The 23,431-nt window shown below is 41.9% G+C and overlaps 1 protein-coding gene across 1 annotated transcript in view; it reads left to right on the top strand.

Annotated features, from left to right (window-relative positions):
* Nucleotides 1-1,639: 1,639 nt before the first annotated feature.
* SPTB (spectrin beta, erythrocytic) overlaps nucleotides 1,640-23,431 on the top strand; it is a 271,974-nt gene continuing 250,182 nt past the window's right edge. The window contains exon 1 of the mRNA XM_078659516.1: nucleotides 1,640-1,834. Within this exon, the coding sequence (XP_078515642.1) occupies nucleotides 1,687-1,834 (148 nt within the window). The 5' untranslated portion in view covers nucleotides 1,640-1,686. The remainder of the gene's footprint in view (nucleotides 1,835-23,431) is intronic.

Raw genomic sequence — 23,431 nt, 5'->3', positions numbered from 1 at the left:
AGGTTGTGGAGGGAAAGCACATAAGCCAGAGGCCATTAATATGACTAACAAAGATGTGACTAGTGAGGTGTGAGGCACACAACATTGGAATAGTGAGACATATCAATATTGAGTATAAATATCGGATTTTTGGACATGATTGTGTGCGCCTATCCGTACTCGGAAACAGTATGTATTTGGCAAGGGAGATGGAGGTGATGGACGATTGGTAAGGAAAGAAAGCCTGAATGGAAATAAGAGCAGAAATAACACCCCGGGGCTTGTTTTCTCCTGGTGGCAGAAAGAGAGCATTCAAGTAAGACCAGGGAAGTTAGAATCCGCAAAGTATGGCAAAGAACTTAGCAAGGAATAGAACTGGAGGCAGTGTGGGCCTGGTGAGGGCATGCTGGATAGGAAGTCAATGGACATTTAGGAATTAGGAGAACTAAATAGGAAGTTAAAGCCATAGCGGTAGGGTAATGTTTAGTGGTGGGGGCGTTATAACGCTATGGACAGGTAGGGTGTGCGGCTTTGACAAAAGTTATTAAATTGTGAGCTCTGCCTTTTCCACAGACATCAAGAGCTTCAGGAGTTGTTCTTCCCCATGTTACAATGCTCTATCACACATAGACTAGATCTGGCCATTAATTTAGAGATTTTTACATAAATTTCCCCTCCTTGCAAAATTGACCTAAAACGTTTATTCTAATTTTTTTGTGGTGAAACATTAAACCTAGAAGTGGGCCAAGTTTAATTTTTCACTTTCGAAGAAGGGTACAATTTTGCCATTCTTCTCACTTTGCAGAGTTTGTGAAGTTTGATAAGTTTACCGATTTTGACCAGCTTCATTCACGGGAGATGTTTTATGTACCAAAGAATTTTTGAAGGAGAAATTTCTTATAAACAATATTTAACTGCAGAATTCTTTTGGTGAGATTTTCTACCACAAAACTGCTTTTATTAAAACTTTCATAAGATGCAATGGGTTCTAACTCAATTTTCATCTTTTTTACTTTCCCCTTTAACTATCATATGAGTTAATTCCCCATTACATACAAATTTTCATTTTTCATGAGTCTTTATTGGATTTTCTCTACTGAAGTTCCACTTTGTCATTCTTCTTAATGGCTTGGTGTGGCCAGGCCCGGGGAGAGCTCCAGGTTGTACTTCCAATTTTGTTTCTGCTTGCAAACACAGCTTGCAAATTCAGAGAAAATGTTTTTATAATCATGCAAGTTGACATCCATGAAAAGCAGCCATCTCCCCATTTACATGGCGTAAACATGAATTAGGGAAATACCCTTCAAAATGGGTGACACAAGAAAATTGCAATGTTAGGTTCTGTATGGCCATTTTGGGTGTGCACCACCCAGGAGGGCATGAACTTTGATCAGAATGAATGTCTTTCTAGGAAAATAAGCTGCTCCACGTTGTTACAGGTTATTAGAAGTTATAAATGTACTACTGCTATGCTTGTATTACTTTTAATTCCTCAAGTTGTTTTGATGGTCAAATTTGAATACTATATAATCAGAAAAACAATATAAAATTCAGCATAAATAGACAAATGACTAGCAGTATGATAGTAGAAAAAAGAAAAACATGACAAAAGACAATGTACACAGATCAATCCTAACAGAGTTACATCTTTGTATTGTAGGACCTCTCCATGATCACAGCAGCTTCAGGACCTAAAAGAGGAAGAAGATGACCACCCCAAGAGATTTCGATAACTTGGAGATCCAGCAGCAATATACCCACATCAACACGCGCTGGGAAATTGTGGATGATGAGATAGACAATGACAACAGTTCAGCACGGCTGTTTGAGAGATCGAGGATCAAAGCTTTAGCAGGTACAGACCTACTGTTGTCTTGTTTCCAACTTTCCATACCCAGCATCAGTCATGTACCAGAGGATTACATCTAACACATGCTCCTTTTGATTGTTCAGTGGCATCAGATTGTTTTGTGCCAAATTCCAAGCGATGGCTCATTTTATTGTGACTGGGATGAAGTTCAATTTCAGATCTAATTCATTTGAAAAAGGAACTAGTGCATGCATTACTGTTGTATTTCTATTTATTTTTAGACCCCAGCTTCTTTTTTTGTCTAACTTGAATAATACATAATCAGAAAAACAATACAACATTAAGCAGAATTTAAGGTAGACATATGAGTAGGAGATTGATATTAGTGGAACCTAAACATAATGAAAGACGGTGCAGAGAAACGGATCATAAATATTAGACTCGATAAGGATACAATCATATGTATAAACCCATTCAGCAGCAAGTCAAATATTGATGATAACTGTTCTGTAAAGCATATTGATAAACAAATGTAGAGACCCGGCATTTAGTTCTTGTGCTGAAGTCTTGTTGATGATGTCCAGATGTAGGTGCCTCTAAAGCCTAAATTTCTAAATGCATATATTAGTAAGTAAGTAAGAGTTTTATAAAGCGCTCAATTGCTGAGGCGTCTTGGTGCTGGTGAGACACACGAGTGAGGTGAAACCCAGAAAGGTCAGATCATTGGTAAGTGGGACAGAGCCAGGTTGTCAATAAGCCCCGGAATTTTGACCGAACAGGTTGTGATCTGATGTGCAGAGGCAGCTTGTTCCAAAGTTTCGGAGCTAGATAGGAGAGGCATCAACCTCCCCATTTAGCCTTCTTGATTATCGGGACATTGACCAGTGCCTGACTGCCACTTTCTCTGGCCAGTGTCCCCCCTCATATTGTTGACACTAACAGCCCACTTGCAGCCAACTGGGAGTGTTTCTTGGCAAACGTTCGTTCCCTCCCTAAACATTCCACCAACATATGGGATTTACTTTCTTCTGCTTCTTTAGATATTGGGTTTTTAACGGAAACCTGGTTAAAACCCTCCTCTTCCCCAGACAGTGCAATTGCAGTACCGGACGGATATCACATTCTAAAACTAGATAGGCCACATAAAACCGGTGGTGGGGTTGCTATTATTTACAAAGATCCGATTAAAGCGATATTATTAGATCAATACTTCAGTGATAATATATAAATCCTCATATTCAGACTCGATCTTCACTCACAATTAAGCTGGAATGGAGCTCTTGTTTATCGCCCCCCCCGGACCTCTTGCTAACTCTAGCTCACTCCTTCAGATCTGATTGCTCCCCATGTGATTTCTACTAATAAGTTTTTATTACTAGGCGACTTCAACGTTCATAGCAAAAACCCTGATGATCCGGAGGCCATTACTTTCCGAAGGGAAATGTCTGCCCTTGGACTCATAAAAAGAAACACTATTCACACACCGCTGGTCATGTATTAGATCAAATTCTTTCAAATTCACCTGATATCTCTTATAAAGTTACTACCCCTCTAATCTGTTCGGATCACTCGTGTATATCTTTTGACGTGACTGGTATTCGTGAACATGTAACTAAAAGAGCCCCAATAACCCGTACCTATAGACAGTGGCACAAACTCTCCCTCAGCGAATTTCGTGCTGCTTACACCCCTGATCACTCTTCCGCTTCGGATACAGTCGACAATCAACTGTCGTCCTTTCATAACACAATTAAGCTCACTCTAGATGTCATACTCCCTGAGAAGAAATCTTGTGTGGCCCCTACTCGCACACCAACTCCCTGGTACACAGTAAATCTGCGCCTAGAGAAAAGTAAGTGCAAAAGGCTAGAGCAACAATGACGCCGAAATAAAGTTCCCACAGCCGAGGAACATTATAAACTGGCCCTAGATATTTATCACAAAAACTTAAAATCCGCCCGAAAAAATCCCATAGCCAGCCAGCTGGAGCAAGCAGGCAATACCTCAAAAACACTCTTCCACATCCTTAACTCTCTCATCAATCCGAAAGCGTGCAACTCAGATGAGGAAGCAACTCAATTACTGTGTGACATATAGCCCTCCATTTCTCTAAAAAAATAGAGAACATTTATAATGAGATACTAGCTTCTCCCATTAACACCAATCACATTCTTCCAACTGACCATGATCTGGCTCCAAAAAATTTGCCTACTCTAAATGAATTTCCCTTGCTTACTACTCAGGACACGGAATCTTTACTGAACTCCGCTAAATCGTGCTCGCCCAAAGATTTACTACCCACCGAAGAAGCAAAAAAACTAGCACCTGAATTAGCAGAGCCCCTCTGCTCTATTCTTAATTGCTCCATCAAACAGGGCCGTCTCCCCAAAGAATCGAAGGATGCGCAGATCATGCCCATTAGAAAAAATCTAAAACTGCCCCCTAATGAGGTGTCCAACTATCGCCCAATCTCTTTACTCCCCCTGTATAGCAAAAAAGCATATTAATACTCATCTTTCTGCTTTCATAGAAGCCTCCAACTGCCTTGACCAATCTCAGTCAGGTTTTCGTCCCATGCATAGTACTGAACTAGCATTGGTGAACGTAACCGATGACATTCGTATGCTGGCAGACGACAATCAAGCAGTGATTCTTATACTGCTTGACCTGTCCGCCGCTTTTGACACCATCTCTCATCAAATCCTGCTGGACAGATTGCGCTCTACAGACATCCAGAATTCCGCTATGGCCAGGCTCCAAAATGTCCTCAGCAACAGAACGCAAACTGTGAACCTTGGCCCTTTCTTCTCCAAAACTACCCAAGTCACTTAAGGGGTACCACTGATGGAGTGGTAATTTCTTCTGGTAATTTCTCAATGCCAAACCCTCATGCTACCTCTAATTTACCGCTGCAAAGGTGTTGGGCCCTTCACACCATGTATTACCGTCTGGAGACTTTAAATAAAGATGAACAGTCAAAAATGCTAATATTATTTTAAGCCAATAAAGAGAGTTGTTGATTTTTTTAAAGGGTTTTATTTTCTAGTCAAAAGTAAATTTTTCTCTGACCCTTTATTCATTAGTAAAATATCAATCAGGTTACAGAATTTGGAAAACATGAAAAATAGCATTAATACAGAACAATTTACAGTCTGCATATAAGCATTACATGTAGGAAAGAAAATGTGGCACAAAAATATCAGTCAAAATTCTTAAAGAGTTTCTAAGAAAAATACAGCCTGATTCATGAAGCAAAATTGCACTCGCAAAGGGCAAGATTCTCAGAATCTTGCCTTTTGCGAGTGCAATTTTGGCATTTGGGATTCACAATCCCAAATGCAAAAATCGCTAATGAGGAATTTGCAAATATGCGAGGATTAGCATTTAAGGAATCTCTATTAGAGATTCCTTAAATGCTATTCATGACACTTGCAAAAATTGCGATTTAGCTAAATTGGGCCGCTATTTACCGAGAGGTCAGACCTCTCGGTAAATAGCAAAAACATAGAAAAATGCTTTTAAAAGCATTTTCTAAGTTGCATGTTGCACACACACATGTCCTTTGGACATGTGTGTGCGCAACACCTGTTCAAATGTGCATTTTAGGGGTGCTACAGGGTGTCCTTTGGACACCCCTGGCACCCTTAAAATCGCTATCTGATTTGCGAGTAGCAAATTGCTACTCGCAAATAAGGGATACTCCCCATTCATTCCTATGGGCCTTTTGGCCCATAGGAATGAATGGGGAGTTATTCCTTTTTTTGCGAGTAGCAAATTGCTACTCGCAAATAGAGAACATGTAGGAATCGCTATTGATTTAGCAATTCCTACATGAATGCCGTTTTGCGTGTCCTCAATAGCGAGTCGCTATGATTCGCTATTAGGGCCACGCAAAACGGCCCGTACATGAATCAGGCTGATAGTCTTGTAAGGCTAATCAATAATTAAATAGTTGGCAAAAATCTCCCATAAAGAGAAATAAATGCATAAGACAAATACAACTTTTCAGACCTAATTAATTAGTCAAAGCATAAACTTAAAGTGTAGCATCTAATTCTATCTTAATCAGCTGCACTCTCTGTCTGTCTGTGTCTAAAGAGGAAATCAGCCCCTCCTTCACAGCCCCTCCTCAAGGGAACCGCCCACCTGACTCTCCTCAGACGCCCAAGGCTGCACTCATGACGATCTCATACCTAACCCATAGGATGAAGCAAAGCCTAAGCCAAAATGAGCAAGAAGCCAGCTGAGCTAAGAAAGCCAGCCAGTGAGCAAAAAATCTAGCCACGCCCCCAGAGAGGTCATTATTTATACTCTAATTCTTGGCAGTCTACACAAAAATGTTGCATCTTCAGGAAAACCTGTACGTGATTGGTCAGTCATGATGGCAAGAGTTCTCACTACCCTGACTCACTCTAAAATCCTGACTAAACCAGTTTTAACAAAAGAAGCATACATGAATAAATACATTTATAAACGTTTGCAACATCTACTAGGAAAAATGTTTCATTCTAATTCTCTTCCTTCCTTTCACAGCGCAATAGGACGGATATTTTAACTAACTGGTACATTGGAATAATCACAAGAATGTACAGTTCAAGATGTCCTTGACTCCTTCCGCAGTTTGAGTCAAGCTGGTGTCTGCGCATGCTCTCTTCTCTTTTAATGCAAGCCATAGCCTTGCTGGATTCACAGGCAGCCATTTAATGGTAGGCCCAAAAATAAAACAAACACAAAGAGAATATTAATTTCATGTAAATCAGCCCATTATGTTTCCCAACTCCATGCTAATACCCCTTATAAATGTTTACCTAGTCAAGCTATTAGTTTCAAGCAACTTTTCTATTATTTATGACAACATGCAAAATAAATGTGCAATATGCAACATAGCATTTTTATGCTTTAGTGTAACTTTTAAAAGCACACACAGTTAATATAGCGCACAAAGCAACATGCTTTAGTGTTTTAGATAGCTTTTCATGCAAAAAAGCATTTAGCCCCCTGTGTAGTGTTTGGTGCATTATTAATTCACACACATTATAAAAAGAGGTGTTATTAACTGAAAATGTTTATCAAAATATGCAACAAGTCAAAGTCTTTTAAGACAGAAATAGTGCATTTAGATTGCAAGGGATGAGCTGGGAAGAGAGAAACACATTCTATTAATCTTCAAAGCTAAAAAGGCCACTTTTCTCTACATTGCAAAAAACCACATGTTAATTCAGCAAAAGCATTTCAGTCTGAATAGGCCTCACTTTCATGTTTTTTCATGTGCCATGTTTTTAACTTGTACGAAAATGTGCGTGGCAATTTAAATGCAGTCTGTCTGAAGCACAAAAATAAAACTGCCTGACTGCAGATTAAATCTGCTCCAGCACCACAAGGGTCCTGCCCGAGCCCATCCTTGTTTAGATATATATTGCCCCTCTCTCAGCGCTGCTTAGGAAGTTAGGGTTCACCCCGATCTCTTACGCGGATGACACCCAACTTATCCTATCCTACAAGAAAGACACTCCTGACATCAAAATTATGTTCAAGGAAGGGATGGAGCCATAACATCTTGGATGAGCAGTAACTTCCTACAGCTGAATGCAGGAAAGACCGAAGTAATACTCTTCAAAGATGCAATCAACAGCTGGTCCCCTAGTTGGTGGCCTGATGATTTGGGGCCATCACCTCTGCCAAAGACAGTTGTTAAAAACTTAGGGGTGCTAATGGACAACGATCTTAACATGGATGAAAACATAGCTGCAACCAAAAGAGCTTGCTTCTACGCACTTAGCCTCCTTCGCAAGGTCTTTCACTTTTTACCCGTATCTACACGTAAAACTCTGGTTCATGCCCTGGTACTCAGCCGCCTAGACTTTAGCAACGCTCTGCTAATCGCCGCTAAGGAATCAGCACTGCAAGGTCTTCAGGTGGTTCAGAACACAGCCGCACGCCCGGTAACAAGTGCCCCTTACCGTGCCCCCTCACTCCCCCTGTTGCGTAAGCTTCACTGGCTGCCTGTTCGTAAAAGAATACATTTTAAAGTCTGTTGCATTGTTTTCAAAGGCATAAACCAGATGGGCCCTGCCTATCTTGCAGACAAGCTAATGCGATACATACCACCTCGCTCCCTTAGTTCCGAAGGGAAGGGCCTGCTCATTGTCCCGCGCATAAGGCGAGCCAGGTTGGGAGGAAAATCTTTCTCCTACCTGGCCCCCAAACTGTGGAATCAACTGCCTCTCGAGATTCGTCTGACCACTAATTACGTAGGCTTCAGAAAGAAGCTCAAAACGCTACTTTTCTAACTCTGTTACTCATACCAACTGCTGTCCTCAGCGCGGAGATACCCCATTCGGGGTGATTCAGGCGTTTTATAAATGATGTAAATAAAATAAAAATAAAAAAAGCTTACTAGTAGAGGTCTTTGCCTCCTCTATCTAATCTCAAGCCGATTCAAATGATTTTTGAAAGGTGAAGAAAGAGAACAGATTTCAGCACCGAGTGTAAACACCATAAACTACAGTAAAATTGTCTTCTTTTGTTCTAGCATATTTTTCACTTAAATGTAGATATTTGTCCGAAGGCCATTAATTGGTGCGCTATTGAATAGCAGTTAATTTAGTCCTCCCCTCACCTCATTGTATTTGTTGTCTCCAATTAAGGGATGCATTTTTTGGGGTCTCCCTGACATTTATATTGTATGTGTACACTGAATGGCAGCATCTTGATGTTATGGGAGTTGATGGGAAAAATAGCAGATAAACTAAATATGAAATGTCGATGATATGTCGGCTATAAGGCAGTTGTCTTCATCCAATGTGTGTAGAAGAGGAATTTCTTGTAGTGTGTTTTCAAACATATGACCTGTGCTGGTCCATGTAGACCCCACAGGCACCCATTTCCCAGTTATTTTTCTGTCTTTTGCTCATGAAGAGGGAGTTTCCCTATGTGGGAGGACATAAGTTCCCTTGATATCACTCTGATTCTTCTTATAGGTTATTTTGTTTGCTATTTAAAACATAACTTTATAAAAACGTGTTACGTTGCTATGTGGCATAGGAATTCATTGTCAGAGATATATATAGCATTAATTATTTTGTTTTGTGATATATTGACTGTGGCGGGGTCAAGACCAGATCTTAGATCAGTGAGTATATTTATCCTCCTTGAAGACATTCTGTTCATAGAGTGACTCAGCAAAACTGCAGAACTGCCAGCTTTCCTGAAAGCAAGTCGGGAGGGACAGACTTGACACTCAGGAGGGCGGGTGATGTGTGAGTAGGTTCCATAATAATAAATCCACCACTCAACTCTCCAACCCTCCTGGGAGATTTGCACTAAGGGCCAGACAGAGTCAGTAAATGACATCCTTGCAACTGAAGGGATTTAGCAGGGACATCATTTTGCTTTTCATCTGCAATCTACAAACCCCCCAGAGTGTAATTTTCGATAGGATTTATTTTTTTGATTTGCAATCTAAATATTGTGTTAGGAATTTGGGAAAACAGAAAAATTTGCAATCTCTCAGGTGTGATCTTTTCTCATTGGGAGCAGTTGTTGTGTTTTCTTTTAAGGAACTGAACGTTTTGCATGGTTTTACAGTTGTTACTGTCCTTCTAGCCATGTTGCAATCAATGTGTTTGCTTTCTATTTCAGAATGCATACACCTGCTTTTTCTAATAAGCGTTCATATTAATCATAGTTCATGTATATAAATACTTGAAGGTCTTTGAGTTCCCTGATTTTATGTGTACATATTATTTAAAACTGATTTCAGCTTTGAAAGTGTTTTTTTTCTTTCAAAATTATAGAGATCATAGTAATACAAATTGAGGCTTTAATGACACCCCTTTACTATCCTTGCTATGGTTTCATCATATTGACATTCTCCTAAAAAATTATTTCTGTATTAGACAAGTTATCATTTTATAAAGTTTTTTTTTGTTCAGACAGCAAACTATAGTCGATTTTCGTGGTCTTGTAATTAGGGAAATATATTTGTAGGATTTTAGTCAGAAACAATGACCGGGTGAAAATAGGAAGAGAGGATGAAATGGAGTCTTAAAACTTTTCCCCTTTTCAATGTCTGCTGTACACAGACAATTTCTGCAACCCTCATAGATAGTTTGCTGTTCAAAGTACCTTTGCAACGTTCAGTTTTCCCAGATGACTCAGAGTAATAAGCAAAATGAAGGTATTGTTTAACCCCTAAAGCTTTGCACAGTTTCTGAAGTACACAGAACACAAAGTGGGTTCCTTTGTCACTTCCGATTCGGAGGGGGATTCCAAACTTTGCGATGAAACTCAGAGCAGTTTCTTAGCAACAGTAATACCATCAACTCTGGAACATAGGTAGGCATCAGTTCATTCAGAGAACATGCAAACTACAATTAAAATGTAAAAACAAGAACAACATGGAGACATCTGAATTAAATCTATTTGTATATGGGCAAAGGGGCACCATTGAGGTGGATAGGCAGCGGGGCATATGGCACAGGTATGATAATACTGTTGGGCAACGGAAAGGAACTAAGAAGCAGACCAGTGGGTACTTGCAGCACAAATCATGACTTGTCGACTAACATGGGCAACATAGTGGTATAAAAGGGCAAAATGTTGTTAGCAATACTTTCAGTGATGCCACTCTTCCTTGCTTGTCATGCCACACTCAATCAGGGTCTGTTTTGTACAATTATTCTAGTCATACACTATCTTCACTGAGTAACATTCTTGTAGCTCCGCGAGATCATTAAGTGTGATATAAGGGGTTCAGCAGCCTGGGATACATAGTGAGTTCAGGTGTGGGAGACAAAGCAGCCATTTTAACAGTTTGATCAGCAGAATCATTATCCTTCGACACTGCATCCTGAGTAATTGCTGTGCCATGCATTTGACATTAGCAACCTTGGAAGGTACCTGAATACATTAAAATTCATAATACCGATTTTTTAAAAAGGGGTTTCCTGCTGAACTGAGAAACTCTTGTTGCATCCACATGAGTTCTAAGTCATGGGCCTCTCCAAAGGCATATTAGGAGTCAGTGAACATGTTTACAGTTTTCTGGGCAGCTAAGATGCAAGCACAAGTGAGTTAAGGGCTCAAAGTGAGCAAATGGGCAATTTCTATTTACTTTTACCCATATCCCAAATCTTGTGTTTTGACTCCCTGGAAGCACACAAATCACTCTAAACATGCTCATTTTAGCTCCAAATGTGATAAAAGATGCAACATTTGAAAACAGACCATTTTGGGTCAGTTCAGCTCCTTCCGCAGAATGTAAATGAAGTAAAAAACACAATTAAAAAAGGGGGTGGTGATGGACAGAGTATCTGAATTAAGCAGAACACTCCTACCCAGTCAAAAGATCAGGCTTGATCCATCACCGTTTTTTAGCTCACTGCACCATCCCAGTTCAGAACCTGGCTACATGCAAATTAGTCTGACCCTGTCCCAGTGCATCATGGGAACAGGGCAGACCAAACTACCAAGCCAATTCTTTACTGGAAAGGAAACAAGGTTCCGGGGACCGGTTTCTGGCATTACAGCCGTCTTCGGCCCGGCTTGCTTGAATCCTGATGGTGCAGTGAGCAAGGGACTCACATCTGAGCATACCCTTCCACACTTGTGGTGGCCAAAACGATTCAAAAAGGGGGTGGTGATGGACAGAGTATCTGAATTAAGCAGAACACTCCTACCCAGTCAAAAGATCAGGGCTTGATCCATCACCGTTTTTTAGCTCACTGCACCATCCCAGTTCAGAACCTGGCTACATGCAAATTAGTCTGACCCTGTCCCAGTGCATCATGGGAACAGGGCAGACCAAACTACCAAGCCAATTCTTTACTGGAAAGGAAACAAGCTTCCGGGGACCGGTTTCTGGCATTACAGCCGTCTTCGGCCGGCTTGCTTGAATCCTGATGGTGCAGTGAGCAAGGGACTCACATCTGAGCATACCCTTCCACACTTGTGGTGGCCAAAACGATTCAAAAAGGGGGTGGTGATGGACAGAGTATCTGAATTAAGCAGAACACTCCTACCCAGTCAAAAGATCAGGGCTTGATCCATCACCGTTTTTTAGCTCACTGCACCATCCCAGTTCAGAACCTGGCTACATGCAAATTAGTCTGACCCTGTCCCAGTACAACATGGGAACAGGGCAGACCAAACTACCAAGCCAATTCTTTACTGGAAAGGAAACAAGCTTCCGGGGACCGGTTTCTGGCATTACAGCCGTCTTCGGCCCGGCTTGCTTGAATCCTGATGGTGCAGTGAGCAAGGGACTCACATCTGAGCATACCCTTCCACACTTGTGGTGGCCAAAACGATTCAAAAAGGGGGTGGTGATGGACAGAGTATCTGAATTGAGCAGAACACTCCTACCCAGTCAAAAGATCAGGGCTTGATCCATCACCGTTTTTTAGCTCACTGCACCATCCCAGTTCAGAACCTGGCTACATGCAAATTAGTCTGACCCTGTCCCAGTGCATCATGGGAACAGGGCAGACCAAACTACCAAGCCAATTCTTTACTGGAAAGGAAACAAGCGTCCGGGGACCGGTTTCTGGCATTACAGCCGTCTTCGGCCCGGCTTGCTTGAATCCTGATGGTGTAGTGAGCAAGGGACTCACATCTGAGCATACCCTTCCACACTTGTGGTGGCCAAAACGATTCAAAAAGGGGGTGGTGATGGACAGAGTATCTGGCTTGGTAGTTTGGTCTGCCCTGTTCCCATGATGCACTGGGCCAGGGACAGACTAATTTGCATATAGCCAGGTTCTGAACTGGGATGGTGCAGTGAGCTAAAAAACGGTGATGGATCAAGCCCTGATCTGTTGACTGGGTAGGAGTGTTCTGATTAACTCAGATACTCTGTCCATCACCACCCCCTTTTTTGAATCGTTTTGGCCACTACAAGTGTGGAAGGGTATGCTCAGACATGAGTCCCTTGCTCACTGCACCATCAGGATTCAAGCAAGCCGGGCCGAAGACGGCTGTAATGCCAGAAACCGGTCCCCGGAAGCTTGTTTCCTTTCCAGTAAAGAATTGGCTTGGTAGTTTGGTCTGCCCTGTTCCCATGATGCACTGGGCCAGGGACAGACTAATTTGCATATAGCCAGGTTCTGAACTGGGATGGTGCAGTGAGCTAAAAAACGGTGATGGATCAAGCCCTGATCTGTTGACTGGGTAGGAGTGTTCTGATTAACTCAGATACTCTGTCCATCACCACCCCCTTTTTTTAATCGTTTTGGCCACTACAAGTGTGGAAGGGTATGCTCAGACATGAGTCCCTTGCTCACTGCACCATCAGGATTCAAGCAAGCCGGGCCGAAGACGGCTGTAATGCCAGAAACCGGTCCCCGGAAGCTTGTTTCCTTTCCAGTAAAGAATTGGCTTGGTAGTTTGGTCTGCCCTGTTCCCATGATGCACTGGGCCAGGGACAGACTAATTTGCATATAGCCAGGTTCTGAACTGGGATGGTGCAGTGAGCTAAAAAACGGTGATGGATCAAGCCCTGATCTGTTGACTGGGTAGGAGTGTTCTGATTAACTCAGATACTCTGTCCATCACCACCCCCTTTTTTGAATCGTAAAAAAACACAGCCACAACGTTCTTCATGGTGCAGACAGCAAATCCAGCAACCACAATTCCTTTATCATTTCTGAGAATTAAACTATCAATGTAAGGCACAAGATCACAATTTGTTAAATGTGCATCTGTGAGGTCAATACAAGGGTTGATCAAGTGGGCACATCAAGAACCGTTGAGAAAAGAGAGGGTGGTTTGAATATGACACTTTACAACTTAGGCGTTACAATGCATGTCATTACAACGCATTTTTTCCATAGAAAAATCCATTACAATGCATGTTGTTACAACGCATGTCGTTACAACACATAATCCATTATCTGACTTATCTAACCTTATCTGCCTTATCTGACTTTGTGAAAAAGAATAACATTCTTCCGCCAAATCAAACTGGCTTCGTTAAAGGTCTTGGGACATCCTCCAATATCCTGGCACTATCTATTTTAATGGAAAAGGCAATTTTAAAGGGCGAATCACTGTTTCTATGTTTTGTTGATTTTAAATCAGCCTTTGACTGTATCAATAGAGATCTTCTATGGAAAAAGTTACAAGCACAAGGGATTCCACAGCCTTTAATATACCTGATCAGTCTCCTGTACACTAAAACCTGGGCCAAAGTTCGAATTGGGAATGGCAGATCGTTAACTGAGGAAATACCAACGCTTAGCGGTGTGAAGCAAGGTTGCGTATTGGCACCTTTACTATTTAATCTGTTTTTAACTGATTTAACCGAAGAATTGAACAAGATAAATGCCCATCCATCGAAACTTGGAGATAAGCACATATCAAATTTGCTATATGCAGATGATGTTATTCTTTTAAGCAGAACAAAGATAGGCTTGCAAAGGTTAATTACATGTATACAGGAGTACTCAATAAAAAATAAAATGGTAATAAATGAATCCAAATCTAAAGTTATGGTTGTCTCAAAAAATCCAAGAAGGAAATACAATATGAAATGGTTCTTAGGTAACGAAAAACTGGAACAAACTAAAACGTATAGATACCTAGGATTGGTTTTTGATGACAATGATAGCTTTAAACCCCAGAAATTGGATATTACCCGGAAGGCAAACTCCCTAACAGGTGCATTTGGTATGATAAAAAAATCCACCAGCAACTTAACCTACCAGCCACTGCTCAAAGTCATATCTGCAAAACTGTTACCTTCCCTAACCTACGGCAGTGAAGCATTGAACGGAAAGGATGCTATAACAATAAATAAAGAAATTTCGAAAACTTTTCGATCCCTTTTCTGTCTACCTAAAAATGCCTCACAGTCCCAAATTAGACTAGAATTCGGCTTGAACAATCAACGACATGCTCGGATGGGTAACACAATTAAAGTATGGTATAGGGTAAAAAATGACAAGGACAACTTAATCTCAGAGCTTTTATGGAAAGAAGTAGAGGGCAATACCAAATTATCTGTTTGGAAGTATCTCGAGAAGGCTTTAGATGAATTTGGGCTTAAGGAGATTTGGATGACCACTATTCCTCAGGAATCTTTAAAAAAAATTGTAAATAAGACAACTGATATCCTATCTGTGATTAGTGACAAAGAGTCCCTGGCCAAAAGGAAACATGCTTGGTCTATAATAAACAGTTACAAAAAAAAGAGTCCGCAACAATATTTGAATACAGCTTGGACTTGGAAATATAAAAATATATTCATGAAAGCCCGGTTCGGAATCCTGCCCGGAGAGTCTCATGCACTGCCATGGAAAAGGCTTGAAAATAATACATCATGTCGGCTGTGTAACACAGGAGAGGAAAATATCATACATCTATTGTGCCTTTGCCCAGAACTAAAAAATGAAAGAATAACACTTCTAAAAAGGCACTTCAATAAAAGATCAATAAGGACATGTAGACAAGCGCTAATCCAGTGTCTTTGCCTAGAAGATATACATATTAACTCTGCTCTCTCAAAATTTGTATCAAGTGCATGGAAAAAACAGGAATTTTTAATACATTAATTATTATATTGTTTGTATTTTTAAATTCTTTAAAAAAAAATTTTACTAAATTACTACTTACATTTTTAAAGTTATCGCCCTTTTACTGTACTACTATAATTTTATTGTATTATTATAATTGAAATGTTATATTGTGCATTCTTTTTTGGTAAAGATTTTAAATAATCAATCAATAAACATTACTTACTTATTAAAAAAAAAAAAAAAAAAAAAAACATAATCCATTACAACGCAATTACTTTTCTAACTCCGCCAGGGCATTACTTTGGGGAATGCGTTGTAATGGATTATGCAGTGTAATGACATGAGTTGTAATGTATTTTGCGATGTAAAAAATGTGTTGTAATGACACACGTTGTAAACTATGTTTCCCGGCTGGTTTCAACACAGGACATTGTAACAATGTTATATGAGAAGCAGAAAGTAAAAGTATTTTGTATCCTGACAAACTGGACATGGAAAGGTTCTGAGTTTTAGTGATCAACAACAACAAAGCTGCTGCATGAAATACAGCAATAAAGAGAAGTGATCCAAACACAGTGTCATCAGATGCATCACCAGATGGGTGGCAGCACCCACTTTACGCAGGCACAATGGCAGCCCCACCCTCATGACGTGGAGGGCAAAGTAATAATAAACAATTAGGTTTGTCCTGACCTTGCACCAACAAACCCAAAGCAAACCCCTTCCTCTCTTGGCCACACAGTGTAAATGATTTGGCATAATCAGGTATTTCTTTTTTATTTAAATTGTTTTGATTGATTTTATCAAAAGAATAATACACAATACATATAGTACAAAATAAGTATATAGTAGAAAATAAGTATGCAATGAAAGTAACCTAAATAAAATAATATCCTTAACATATGATGAGATCAAGGCAAAGTTACAAAGGAGAAAAATAATCAGGTAGTTTTAATGTTGGTTCACAGGACAATGCTTGTTTCAGAGATACAAATGCTTGTTCTGCCTCTTTTGTCCAAGGCAAAGGATCAGGGTATCTTTCGAGATGAAATCTTACAATGATCTCACAATGTTAGCATACCCCAGAACCCACTGCCTACACTACCCCGCCATCACTAAAAGAGTGCATACCTGGGAGACAGCAACAGGCCTGGGGAGCTGATGGATATTTTCCATGCCATTGGCAGACATGAGTCTTTCTGCTGCCAAGATGTTGTAACCTAAATATCAAACATTATGCAAACAAAACTCTAGTTTCTATTTAGACGCTATATGACACAATATAAGCCATTTTAGCCAGCCAATGAGCTAGAAACAATCAACAATCATCAACCAATTGAACCGTCGTGAGTGTTTTGGGAAAGCTGAGGCTGTCCAGATCTTTCTTGATTGCCAGTGAGAAGATCGAATGTGATTCTTCATACACTAGCAGCAAACAAGTGAGCCGCCAGAAAATGAGAACGTGAAAATATATTAGTGTGTATGAGAATGGAGAAGAAGACAAAATACAACCCTACAACAGTAAAACATGCAGCAGTCATTGGTATACATGACAGAATGGTTACAGGGTTTTATACAACAGGAAAACTCAGCAGTACAACAGCATCTGTGGCAGATAAATTCTGAACAAAACAATAGGATTCTTTACCAGGTGCATTGATGTGTTACATGGAAGTATTATAAATGCTTGCTTTAGGCACTGAAACCTCTCGCTTCAGCAAAGCAGCAATGACTGGGCTGATCCCCACCTATGCCTAACGGGTATTGTGGCAAGCGGGGACTATTTTTGAGGGGATTTACCCTAATTTAACAAGCTCAATCTGTGACTTTATGTTGTTCGAACCATATAGTGAAAAGTACATCCGACATCTTTGTGAAGATTGTACAGACTGATGAATTTCACGAGAGTCCTTATTTATCACAGAATGAGCAGTACAGTTCACATAGACACCATTACTAGTGCAAAACACTGTACAACTCAATTTGCATAAAGGATCTCTCCTCAGCAGGTTTGTAGGTAATGTTCGCTTCAAGCGGAAGGCATACCTGTCCGTCCCTGGACCCAAAGAGAGAGAAACAGGATTAGTGATTTTATTTATTTTGTTTTAAAGGTTTTATATAGCGCTGGCTAGACCCGGAGGTATCAGAGCGCTTTACATGAGCATCAGATCATAGTTACAGGGTACATAGTTACAAAGGTTACATAGTTATTAGAGCATGGCAACATAGTTACTTGTAAGGTCAAGATAAACAATAAGAACAAAAGGTGCCATTCCATACTTCAGCTGTGAGTTGCTCCATTGGCGCAGTGGACTCTCTCAGCGGGTACGCTGAGACTCCAGAGTATAAATATTGGATCTTTCCCCAACAAGGGGAGAAGGAGTGCTTAGTCAAAGGGCACAAAGGACAGGGGGCTAGGCAGACTAGCAGGCAAGGTGAGAGATTCAGGGGAGGGGAGAGAGGATAGGAGCTAGGGAGGTAGACACAGGAAGAAAGAGTACTAAATGGGAACAAATTTAATTAATGAGTTATTATATAGCGCTGGCTAGACCTGATGGAATAAGAGTGCTTTACATGAGGGACAATAATGTTGCAAAGTACATCAGTTAAAAGTTACATAAGTTTCAAGAAAAGCATTTAAAGAACATAGGGGACAAGGTGAATGGAGCAGGAAGGGTAAGGGGATAGGGTAAAGGGGTAGGAGGAAGACAGGATGTAGAGACGAGAGGAAAATCTGCCCAAGGCCTGGTTGGGTAGGTGACGGCAGGGAGGAGGAGTCCACAACCCATCTTCTCTTTAGCTATATGGTAGCTCAACCGGGCATCAGCCAAATCGCTCAGGTCTCCACAGTCAGGGGTAAGTTTCGCAGGTTCAAAGTCCTGGTGTGTAGGCAGGTTAGGGGATAGGTTCCAGGTCTGGTCAATGTCCAATTGTTGTCCCAGGGAAGTAAAACAACGTGTAGGGGACCACTATGGAAGCCATCTTGGGGTCAGGCAGGGGACTGTACTGTACACTGGTACACTGGTGGCCATCCTAAGGTTAGGCATCAGGCAGTTAAAGTCAATATCCAGGACAACGGCAACCAGAAAATAACAAATACAGCGTGCACACACCATCACACGCACAGACATGCATAAGCACACGCTAATGTGAGCACACACTCTCATATGCGAAGTGAGGAATGAGCTGGATGGATTGCACTTGCAAAGACATTAGTTTTAGTTTCAGTAGGCTCTTTCTCTCGTTCTCGCACAGCAGCACAATGATTTGCAACAAAAACCAGTTCTTAAAGACCCTCCATTCTCCAACCAATTGGTATTGGTATTAATAGTTCCCTTATCTTTGGCAATACCTATTGAATGAAAGCGGCTCCAACAGCCTCTTGAGTGGTTTCCATAGTACTAGCAATACCAGAATAACAATCAAACATATCTTTCAAATGATCAAGATAATCATCAGGAGTATCCCATTTATTTAGTTTGAACTTATTAATCTTGGTCTAATCAGTTTTAACAGTCCATACTTCAACAAAACAGTGCATCTCCAACACCGAGAAGAGCAGCGTCATCAATGGCACTTTTCGCAGCCAATCGCCTTAATCTTTCCCTGCCTCCATTGGGTTCCTTACTTTTAAAACCCAGTTTGCAATTGTTCTCAAAACATTTGAAGTTTATCAAGTATTTTATAAAAATGTCAGGAGATGTTTAAGAGGTGGGAAGAAGGGGAAAACATGTGGGTCATCCCTTTCCTCCTCGCTAGTTAAAGCAGTTGTCGTTCAAGTGGGGTGGTCTTTCAAGCTCTCTCGCCCTTCGTCCTGTAGTCGTGCTTAGCCTATCTCGAAGGATAGTCGACAGCGACGCCAACATCTCCTGCCTAAAAGCGAGTCAGGTAGGGAGATGTGATAATGTAGCAAAATGAAGGACTCCAAAGTAGAAGTGAGGTTAAAGATGGTCTGCGTTGAGGAATCTCTGGTAGAGAAATTTACAGTAAAGTGTTGTTTTCTGAAAATAGGGGTGTCCTGAAAAGGGAAGAGAAAGTACAAAACCTAAAATGGGAGCGCTTGGGTTGTCCTAAGGCTAATTCATCCTTATAATAGATATATTTTGGTAAATATTCATCATAATTAATATTATTAAAGCTATACAATAAATACATTATAAAAAAATAAGTGCCTTTATTTATATAAAGACAGATTATTTGTTAATACTATGACCCTGGATACCATCAATGGAAACACGTTTATAATGCTCTTTTATCTCGTGCATTTGTTCCAAAGGCTTCTCTTAAGTAAGAGCTAATTATAGCATCTGCTGGCCCTGTGTGTATGTGCTGGGACTTGCCTGCACCCGTGGAGTGTATTTGTGGTGGTGATGAAAGCTGAACAGGAGCAGGTGTTAGTTACTTGCTCAATGCAGCAATGTCCAGACCAAACACAGGAAGTGAACTTATTTCCGCTGCATAATCAGCTGCATGCCGTCATACCCGGTTAATGCAAAAACATCTGTTTATGTCAATGATACCAGGCAGCGTCTGAATAAAGAACCCTTTTGTAATAGGTGTTAGATGACTGGTCCCCACATGTATTAGGCTTGTGAATCAACCGGGTCAGGGGGTTTATTTCTATAATGTATTTAAAAACAGAAACGAGTTCGAGTTTAATAAAACATTTCCTATAGAATAGAATATGTCCTATAGAATAGAATAGAACGAATATATGACAAATATAATAGAATTGAATATGTAACCAATAGAGCTGCTGGTGAGCACTAATTCTATTTTTATTTTAGCAATGTTTCCATTTTTATAGAGCAGTGCTCAACCAGAAGATGTCAGGCACAACAAGCTGAAATGCCAGGCATCCTTTATAAGGAATATTGTAAAGTGTGTTACCCAATACATAGGAGTTCAACACACCTTAGTAGTACAGCAGCCAGCAGATTATTCTAAATAATCGATGAGGGAGACATAGCAGTGTAGAGAAGAGAACAAAGTTGCAAGGTATGAGGTTGGAAGTAGCCAGAAGAATTTGAAGTTGGGAGCATAACTAGGGAGAGATCCCTCAGAAGGGAGACACAGGGGTGAAAACCACCTCATGGAGGCAGCATGTTGAAGTGTCAAAGGAAGTGGAGGTGGAAGAGAAAGTGAGAAGTTAAAAAGAGCAGTAGCCAAAAGAGATGGAAGAAGAAAGAGTCAGATAGGAGATAGGATGAGTAAAGGAGAAGCAAGGTTCGATCGAAGGAAAGTTTGAACAAATCGGTTTTCAGGTGTTTTTAGGTCTCGGCTAAGCGCGCGGAAGCGCGTCTCCGCCGAGAACCTTTTGTTGCCGTGTCTGCTTTCCAGGAGACAATCCTGGCCGCGCGCAGGCGATTCCAAACTGGCATGCGCACAAGTACGAGCGCTGCGCGAAGCTCCCACACAACACACGCATGCGCAAACACAGAAACACACACAAGCGCACACGCTTGCACATACATACAGAACCCCCCCATGCATACACACACGCGCGCACACACACGAGTGCACCGCCTCCCCCTCTCCTCCCCCCCATCTCCTTTAAAACTTACTGTGGCAATCTGGGGAATCTCAGCACGGGCAGGCAGAGTTGACGCTGCGGCTCTTGGCAGCTCCTTTCCCGGGGCTCCCTCTTGGTCAAGGGAGCCCCGCAACACGTGCGCAACCTCCTGTTGTTGGCCCCGGGGCTCTCCACCGCTCACAAGAGCCCCGGGCCGCTCGACGCATTTCCTCCGCCTGCCTCCTCTTCAGGTCCGGACGCGGCTCCGCCCCCGTCACAGGCGACCTTGCTTGACTTCCGGTGCGGCCGCGGCGGAATTCCGGGGGCAGTAAGAGTTGTTTGTTTTTCAATGCTGCTTTATTGCCGTCACACGTATTTATATATTTATTAACATGCCGTTTCTTAGTAAAGTACATGTCAAAGGCTAAGAAAAGTAGGTTATTGCAGTGAACTATTTCAATAATGGCAAACCCTTGTTTTTCAATGCTGCTGTGAGTGTGCAGTGAGTGCAAAGTAGTGAGTAGTGAGTGCAGAATAGTGAGTGCAGAGTGAGTGTTCAGAGTGCAGAGTAGTGAGTGCAGAGTGAGTGTGCAGAGTGCAGAGTAGTGAGAGCAGAGTGAGTGTGCAGAGTAGTGAGTGCAGAGTGAGTGTGCAGAGTAGTGAGTAGTGAGTGCAGAGTGAGTGTGCAGAGTAGTGAGTAGTGAGTGCAGAGTAGTGAGTAGTGAGTGCAGAGTAGTGAGTGCAGAGTAGTGAGTAGTGAGCGCAGAGTGAGTGTGCAGAGTAGTGAGTAGTGAGTGCTGAGTATTGAGTGCATAGTAGTGAGTATTGAGTGCATAGTAGTGAGTGCATAGTAGTGAGTGCAGAGTAGTGAGTGCAGAGTAGTGAGTGCAGAGTAGTGAGTGCAGAGAAGTGAGTGCAGAGAAGTGAGTGCAAAGTAGTGAGTGCAGAGTAATTAGTGCAGAGTAGTGAGTGCAGAGTGAGTGTGCAGAGTAGTGAATAGTGAGTGCAGAGTAGTGAGTAGTGAGTGCAGAGTAGTGAGTGCAGAGTAGTGAGTAGTGAGTGCAGAGTAGTGTGTAGTGAGTGCAGAGTGAGTGTGAAGAGTAGTGAGTAGTGAGTGCAGAGTAGTGAGTAGTGAGTGCAGAGTAGTGAGTGCAGAGTAGTGAGTGCAGAGTAGTGAGTGCAGAGTGAGTGTGCAGTGTAGTGAGTAGTGAGTGCAGAGTAGTGAGTAGTGAGTGCAGAGTAGTGAGTGCAGAGTAGTGAGTAGTGAGTGCAGAGTAGTGAGTGCAGAGTAGTGAGTGCAGAGTAGTGAGTGCAGAGTAGTGGGTGCAGAGTAGTGGGTGCAGAGTAGTGAGTGCAGAGTAGTGAGTGCAGAGTAGTGAGTAGTGAGTGCAGAGTAGTGAGTGCAGAGTAGTGAGTAGTGAGTGCAGAGTAGTGAGTAGTGAGTGCAGAGTAGTGAGTAGTGAGTGCAGACTAGTGAGTGCAGAGTAGTGAGTGCAGAGTAGTGAGTAGTGAGTGCAGAGTAGTGAGTAGTGAGTGCAGAGTAGTGAGTGCAGAGTAGTGAGTGCAGAGTAGTGAGTGCAGAGTAGTGACTAGTGAGTGCACAGTAGTGAGTAGTGAGTGCAGAGTAGTGAGTAGTGAGTGCAGAGTAGTGAGTGCAGTGTAGTGAGTAGTGAGTGCAGAGTGAGTGTGCAGAGTAGTGAGTGCAGAGTAGTGAGTAGTGAGTACAGAGTGAGTGTGAAGAGTAGTGAGTAGTGAGTGCAGAGTAGTGAGTAGTGAGTGTGCAGAGTAGTGAGTAGTGAGTGCAGAGTGAGTGTGCAGAGTAGTGAGTAGTGAGTGCAGAGTAGTGAGTAGTGAGTGCAGAGTGAGTGTGCAGAGTAGTGAGTAGTGAGTGCAGAGTGAGTGTGCAGAGTAGTGCAGAGTGAGTGTGAAGAGTAGTGAGTAGTGAGTGCATAGTAGTGAGTAGTGAGTGCAGAGTAGAGAGTGCAGAGTAGTGAGTGCAGAGTAGTGAGTGCAGAGTAGAGAGTGCAGAGTAGTGAGTAGTGAGTGCAGAGTAGTGAGTAGTGAGTGCAGAGTAGTGAGTAGCGAGTGCCGAGTAGTGAGTGCAGAGTAGTGAGTGCAGAGTAGTGAGTAGTGAGTGCAGAGTAGCGAGTAGTGAGTGCAGAGTGAGTGTGCAGAATAGTGAGTAGTGAGTGCAGAGTGAGTGTGCAGAGTAGTGAGTGCAGAGTGAGTGTGAAGAGTAGAGTAGTGAGTGCAGAGTAGTGAGTGCAGAGTAGTGAGTGCAGAGTAGTGAGTAGTGAGTGCAGAGTCATGAGTGCAGAGTAGTGAGTGCAGAGTAGTGAGTGCAGAGTAGTGAGTAGTGAGTGCAGAGTAGTGAGTAGTGAGTGCAGAGTAGTGAGTAGTGAGTGCAGATTTAGTGTGCAGAGTAGTGAGTGCAGAGTAGTGAGTAGTGAGTGCAGAGTAGTGAGTAGTGAGTGCAGAGTAGTGAGTGCAGAGTAGTGAGTAGTGAGTGCAGAGTAGTGAGTAGTGAGTGCAGAGTAGTGAGTGCAGAGTAGTGAGTGCAGAATAGTGAGTGCAGAGTAGTGAGTGCAGAGTAGTGACTAGTGAGTGCAGAGTAGT

Source organism: Lissotriton helveticus, chromosome 9, assembly GCF_964261635.1.
Source record: "Lissotriton helveticus chromosome 9, aLisHel1.1, whole genome shotgun sequence".
Lineage (NCBI taxonomy): Eukaryota > Metazoa > Chordata > Amphibia > Caudata > Salamandridae > Lissotriton > Lissotriton helveticus.
The sequence above is the reverse complement of the archived record's forward strand: the minus strand, read 5'-3'. Positions and strand labels throughout refer to the sequence as shown.